This window comes from Oncorhynchus keta, unplaced genomic scaffold, assembly GCF_023373465.1.
Source record: "Oncorhynchus keta strain PuntledgeMale-10-30-2019 unplaced genomic scaffold, Oket_V2 Un_contig_20982_pilon_pilon, whole genome shotgun sequence".
Classification (NCBI taxonomy): Eukaryota; Metazoa; Chordata; class Actinopteri; order Salmoniformes; family Salmonidae; genus Oncorhynchus; species Oncorhynchus keta.
Genome location: NW_026282258.1, coordinates 52831 through 60041, shown reverse-complemented (window position 1 = coordinate 60041; position 7211 = coordinate 52831). Strand labels below are relative to the sequence as shown.

Genomic DNA, 7211 nt, shown 5'->3' with positions numbered 1-7211 from the left:
GAAAAGCGAAAGCACTTGGGAGTTAATACAGAATTTGAAAAGAAACAATCATTTGTGTAAAAGTATTGATTACGTGTTACAGCGTTGGTGTATTACTATACAGCCGTATTAGTGTTAAGGCACAAATCAGAGATCTTCCCCAAATCCCTGTTACGGGCTAGTCAATCGGACCCCCCCCACATTGGTCTCATATCGGAAATATGCTTACATGCTGTAGAATGGATGAGTTGATTTGCATATCGACAGCGAGGGTAATAGCATCTGCATCTCCGTGCGGAATAATGAGCAGTAAATTTAAAGCTCGTGGGATTAGTATATCTACCAACGAGCCATAATGAGGCAGATCTCATAAATGAGTCAGTGTAGGGCTCGTATATAGGTCTACTGCTGCTACAATTTGTTGAGGCACTCTTTCAAGTGCTGTCAAATGGAACGACTGCTGCTCTTGTTTCTCTAGTGTGTGTGAGGGGTGGGCAGGTGGTGTCCCTGTTCATCTCGTTAGCCATTTGAGGGCTCACGAATACAATAAAATGAGCAGAAAGTCCAAATGTAAACTACATTGTTTTAATAGTTTCCCCAGCTACCATTTAAACAATCGCAGAAAACTTAATTGAATTAAAACATAAATTAGTTGAAATCAAATAAAATAATTTATAAACATTGTTACTTTGGCAAAAAACCCAAGCCACCATTTGTGAGTTACATCTTTCGTCCAATGGAAAACAATTGCAAAAGGCAGATCAGCTTAATTTGCTACATAGGTTAAATATCATTTGGGGGCTCACTAATGCAATAAAGTGAGCAGAAAGTCTAAATTGTTCGTCTTTCACAGATGCAATTTCAAACAATCAGACACGTAATAAATTAAAAACACAAGTTCATTGAATTATTATTTTTTAAATACATTGTTACTTTGGCATAAACATATGTTGCTTATTTGGGAGGGTTACTCCATCTTTTTTTGGCCCGAAATGGAAAATATTAACTGCAGAAGCGGCAGATTGTAGCATTTGTCAGCGTGGTTAATCAAAAGGTTCCCTCGTTTCTTCAAGGGGAATTGAGAGAAGAATTGTGCTGGGGGCTAGTCATCTCAGACATTGATCTTCTCCTTGGGAACAAATCTGCAGGGAAGAAGTGCAGAACGGTTAGCCTTCAATTCATACTAGTCAATATTACAATATCAACATTATGTAGTCGGCAAGTCATTAAAACAAGTTTCTCATTAAAGAGTTTGTGTTAGTGACAACTAGTCATTCAGGGCAGGTGGGGCAGCGGAGCCTCACCTGTCTTGTTAAGAAAAATAAACTACAGGGAGAGCTAGAAAGTTCATGCCCCCTCGGGTGCTGCCATAGTTACATTAGACATTCCAATCCAAGAAGCCTCAAAGGCATCGAACATAAACATTACACAAGCTGGAAAATCCCATTTCAACAATGAGTGGTTTGGAAAGAGTCAGAGGCGGAGTTGCAAAACAATCCCTAAAAATGTTGACCTCCACCACCAGCTAGTTGGAGGGTGTGGGGTCCAAGTCTGGGTTTAAGGCTCTTTTCCAAGCTTAAAAGGATAAACATTCACAGCAACACAATGGGCCAGAAAAGGTTCAATATATTCTGCCACATTCAAGACAATTGGTAACTGAGGATTAAAATCAAATCTAAATAAAAAGTGCAGACTGGGAAATGGATGAGCATTCAAAATCTAACTCCGAGTTCCAAGTCTAGAGTGCTGACGATTTAACCTTGTTTCAAACCCCAAGTTCCCAGTGATCTAGAAAGCACCATAAATCCAGAGAATGCCAGACTGACAAAGTCCCTTGACAATTTGCCCACAAAGAACGCTATGCCATCCTCCTGTCCAAAAATGTATTGTATGCTGCATAACTAATGTCATATGCCAGGGAGGTATACTGTAGCTAAGGTATGTTGTGTAGTAAGCCATTAGAGTTGTCACATGGGCTACTAACAATTTGGTCCCTCCCCTCCTCCAATATTACCCTATTTTATGGAACTGTCAGATTATTTTAAGAGCTTTCATTGTCTGTTTTTAAAGGCCCACATTAACTAGGCAAGTCATTTAAGAATTATTTTCAATGACGGCCTAGGAACAGTGGGTTAACTGCCTGTTCAGGGGCAGAACAGGTTTACCGTGGCAGCTCAGGGATTCAATCTTGCAACCTTTCAGTTACTAGTCCAACGCTCTAACCACTAGGCTACCTGCTGGTTACTAGTCCAACACTCTAACCACTAGCCTACCTGCTGGTTACTAGTCCAACACTCTAACCACTAGCCTACCTGTTGGTTACTAGTCCAACGCTCTAACCACTAGCCTACCTGCTGGTTACTAGTCCAACACTCTAACCACTAGCCTACCTGCTGGTTACTAGTCCAACGCTCTAACCACTAGCCTACCTGCCACCCCATTTCAAATTGTCAGTGGAAAAGACTTAGGCAAGTCAGAATCTTTAAAAAAAAAATGTTTACTGGAAAAAAAGGCCGAATGAACCGTTTCGCTGCCAGACAAGACTCCACTGATAGAAAGGTGTCGCAGTGGTAAACTGTTGGGACAGCTGTATGTAGGCCCTAACAGTTTGTCACAGTTAGTGAAATGTGTTGTGTTGCATCTAAAAAAGATATACATTATGTTTGCCCCACCAAAATGCGGACGCTAAAATCGCCACTGTATAGACCTACCTATAATTTTAGTGGCGTTGACTGCACGTTCATAAGATGTTGTCCTCGACCTCTTACACCGAGTTGGGTTATAGTTACATTTCCTCGTATTGGACCAATTCTCTTGGTTAACTTCGTTTGAACAAAGTAAGTCAGAGGGGTTTGGTTGAGGCAACAACCACGCACATGATCAGTGACAACCTCAGCGCTATAGTCTGATGTCACAACCTGAAATTTGGAATTGCGCCAAATGAGGTTCACTTTTGCATACTTGCAGGGGGTTTAATTACGTAACCTTTCTGCACTGCAGGATGGATTGTAGCCTACGTATTTCTGGTGTTTAGGGCTGGATTCAAGCTATCGTTGAAATCGCGGAATATCGGCGTTGAATGGAATTAAATTGTATTTGTCATATCGTCAGCCCACCCTTTATGGGATTAATCGACAAAAACATTCATAATTCACTATGGTAAATAAATTAATTCCAGCGTTCTCTGCATCACAGTGAAAAATAAGAAATCAATACATAGTAAATAAGGTTACAAACAATAATTACAACCCTGGAGCAGTAAACACAAAAAAAAAACATTAGTCACTAGGATCCAGTCTGGCACAAATTACTCATGACAGACAAGCCTGTACACAGAAAGTGTACAATTTAATTCCAGGCTTTATCTAAATATTCCTCAAACGGAAATACAAGGGACAAAAAAAAAAAAAAAAAAATCCTCCTCACTCAGCTACATAGTGCATATCTGGTGTGGTTTCTGGAATAAGAGAAAGCTTATATCATGGGAGAAAAGGGCAATAGAGAATTAAACTAATTTTATCCGGCATTTCTTCAAGGTCACAATAGTTACATAGTCTTTCCTCTTCACCACAATACCGAAGTGTTTCAATACGCAGAGAAAATATCCTGGCTTTTAGAAAGGTCAGACATGTATTACGAATTCACCCTTAACTCAAACAGGCTCATGATTAATCTCCTCCACCCATCGTCTTCATATTGCATCAGTTGTTTAATAATATCCATGTCTCCCTTAAATTAGATTCGTGCAGATGTTCAGTCAGACATTTCAGTTGCCCAGGCGCCCCCTATGGACAGATACCACTGAAACCGCTAACTATTCTGGCAAATAACAACAGTCTATTCCAAAATGTCACCATAGACGCAATCCATCTCACCTGGTTCCCAGCCCATGTCCCCAGTTATTCCAAGTATAGGTGCAAACGTGGACCTAAGTAACGTACTGTTCGGTTATGAACATGTTAGTTTTTAAAATACCTCTTGGCACCCAACACTCCTGCTGAATAGCCCAGAACACAGTTTGGAATACGTAGCGTAACCAATATCTTTGAGTGTTTCCTATAACTCCCAAGAGCCCTACTCGCCGAGGCGGCCAGGGCAGATGTTGCGTATAGAAAGGTCTGTTTATCAATAAAAAAATGTTTTAATGTTTTAAAATGTTTTAATAAATGACCACCAAAACGGAAACTTTAGTAGCTGGTTATCTGCGTGTTTGGTTCGTCACGAGTCGACATTTTACACACATACCATGTTCTGCAGTTCTTGTTTAGTTCACCATCAAAATAAGAAGCACAGGCAGTCTTATCACGCTGTTTTTTAATGATTCATACACCGTTCTTTTATTCCCATTTTTACACTAACAATAGGTACTCAGCCTTGCGCATTACTGACCCTAGATCCATTAACTCGTCATTCCAATAAGGCTTTTTAGGCTTGATAAATTCAAACCTCCCATTTCAGAATATATTACGTCGTCATTTTTCATACCACACATCCAAATCAAAATGTTTCTAGGCATCGTCACAGTTGAAAAGGCAATGAGCGGAGACTGCGTTCACGGTGAACCCTGGGTATGTCGGCTCAATCGGAAATTACATTTACATTTTAAGGCCGATCTTCCGCGATACAAATTCAATCTAGCCTTAAACAAGTGTATATTTTAAATAGGCTTTATACCGTGTAGACCGACACCTTTCTAAAAAAAAAAACTTTACTTTGAAATTGTACCTGATCCTCAGTGGAACAGGTACAGCTAATAGGTTTCAGAACATATGCCGTTATTTGAAGCTTGTTCCAATGACATACTGGTTATTACTTTAAGCGTTTCTGCCCATCTAAACTGTAGGACCATTTGGAGAATCTATTGAAAACATACTCAAGCGGGGGAAAAAGTCGTGGCCTTTCAAAAGAGGAACATCGGACTCGCCTAGAAGTTAAGTTGGTGCGTAAAACCCGTAATTTTAGATATGATCAAATGTGATGGCCCGCATTCATAAAGTAGTTGCTTAACGTTCACTTAATTTCGTATTGTCGCTGCGTCAGGGAAGCGTACACACGTTTCTGCTTTAGCCTTCAGTGTGGGTATTCATCATTTTCAATCAAACCAGCACAGGGAACAGGTGAGCAGCAGGTGTTTCTAATCAGGGTTACCCCTCATCTGCCAATTAAAAAGGATGTGGCTTCTGGTCTACCTGTAGACAAGCAGGATGTGTGGTGGCCTCGTGGTTTATTAATATATATCATTTCTTTAAAAACGTGGGTTTAGCTAAGTGGTGGTGCGGCAAGCAAGCAGCAAATAGGAACATTGTGCCATGATTGGCTCAGTGTTCTGTCACTCATGGGGACAGTACATAGTCCAGATTAAATACTTAGTAAGGATACACATTAGAGCTGTTGGGTCAAGCCATGTAATATAGTTCTAAGTGGCCTTCTAAAAGAAAAGGCTCAGTCATTGGCCACAGAAAATGAAGTCAAATTAAATGTACAGTAGCTTTGGACTGAACAGGTCAATATTTTAGCTAGTGGTCATCATTAAATCAAACCAGTGTTTACCATGAAGCTAGAGAAGCAACCACTAGCCTGCTATTCAATGGAGTGGTGTGTTTAGCATAAAGCTAGAGAATGCCAGACTAACAAAATGCCCACAATCTTCCTGTTTACGTGATCAGATCACAAGGAGAGTCAAAAAAACATTGTATGGTGCTGCATCGATGATGTAATATGCCAGGGAGAAATGTATACTGTAGATAAAGTAATACTAAGTGCATGTTGTGTATTAAACTGATAGTAGCACATATGCCTCAACCTAATAATTTGGTCTATTTTCACCTCCTGCTCTGACTTGGTGGTGCACATGTAGCCTATAACCCGTTCGAGAAATGGCATCTAATGTTGTATGAGACTTCATTCGCTCCATTGTGCTGGAAAGAACTCTGCTGGGATAACTATATGTAAGCCCTAAGTTTGTGGGAACGCTTGTCGTGGTTAGTGCAATTAATGTATTGTGGCTTTGCTGGTATGCATAAGAAATTAAATATGGAGTTCGCACCACCAAGATTTACATAACGTCGCCACTGAGCTCAGTGAAGACTGAGTGGTCAGAAAAAGGCTTACCTGCGTGCTCCAACTTCCGACACCTGGTAGAAGGCAGGCATCGACTCCGCTGACATTCCTTCCCATTCATAAATCCCGGGAATTGGTGTGTTTGTCTCGAAGTGGAAATTCCATCGACGCTGGTCTCGTTCAGATATTTCCTTCAGCTTCGCCGTCAACTCGCGGCTCAGCGCATCATGGTCGACGGGTCCAAATAAGTTCCGACAAACGCTTGAATGGCGACGGGGAAGCGTTGCTCTCTCTGCCACCGCGCTCTCCAAACCAGTTGGTGTCGGAACGTTCGTCATGACGTCCTGCAATATGTCCAGATTTAAGAAATAAAAAATGGATGTTATCTCCCGATGCGATCACTGACATTTTGTGAGCGGTAAGCTATTTAAAGGCCCGAGGATGCCGACTATATTATTGTCCGGTCTTGATTATTGGTTGTCCATTTGAGGGAAAACACGCCCCTTTCACCTTTTAAATGGCGTGACTGTAGTCTAATTAGGAGTTTTTGCCGTTTGATCAGTTCATTGGGCAATTTCAGGTTAATATTACTCAGAGAGAATATATGAAGGTTTGCAAAGCAATTCCACTTTCTTTACTTGGACTTATTATGAACACTTTGTTATTTGTCAGCTCGGGGATTCGATCCAGCAACCTTTCAGATATTCAATGAAATGTATTTATAAAGACCATTTTACCTCAGCCGATGTCACAAAGTGCTATACTAAATTCAAAAGGCACTCGCTCATCTGAGCAATCTTATTTGCAGGTGCATGGCAACAATTGAACAAGATGAAGGGAAAAGCTAACCGCACACTGCTCTTGATAGTATCACAGTTATTTAATAAGATTATGTATCGGCCTCACGGCCTACGTCAGAGCTTTTGTGAATTTTTAACCCTAACCCTAATTTTTTTAAATTTACAAAAGCTCTGACGATACGTAAGCTTATTAAATATCAGTGATACTATCGAGAGCAGTGTGCGGTGGTCAGTACATGGCCAAGATGTTCAAACGTTCATAGATGACCAGCAGGGTCAGATAATAATAGTCACAGTGGTTGTAGAGCAGGGGTGTCAAACATACGGCCCGCGGGCCGGAACCGGCCCCCAAGGAGGTTCGATCAGGCCCGC

The 7211-nt window shown here is 41.0% G+C and overlaps 1 protein-coding gene across 1 annotated transcript; it reads right to left on the bottom strand.

Annotated features, from left to right (window-relative positions):
- Window positions 1-548: 548 nt before the first annotated feature.
- LOC118382452 (cyclin-dependent kinase inhibitor 1B-like) lies at window positions 549-6456 on the bottom strand. Its single transcript, XM_052504886.1, has 2 exons — window positions 6091-6456; window positions 549-1121 (listed from the first exon to the last, which is right to left on the bottom strand). The coding sequence occupies exons 1-2, from the start codon at window positions 6375-6377 to the stop codon at window positions 1091-1093; spliced, it is 318 nt and encodes a 105-aa protein (XP_052360846.1). The 5' UTR covers window positions 6378-6456; the 3' UTR covers window positions 549-1090.
- Window positions 6457-7211: the final 755 nt, after the last annotated feature.

What these genes read in the sequence shown, in the direction of transcription:
- LOC118382452 (XM_052504886.1), bottom strand. Translation starts at nt 6,377, where the DNA reads ATGACGAACGTTCCGACACCAACTGGTTTGGAGAGCGCGGTGGCAGAG. An exon ending in TCGGAAGTTGGAGCACGCAG is followed by an intron (nt 1,122 to 6,090) that starts GTAAGCCTTTTT and finishes TCTTCCCTGCAG; the next exon opens with ATTTGTTCCCAAGGAGAAGA.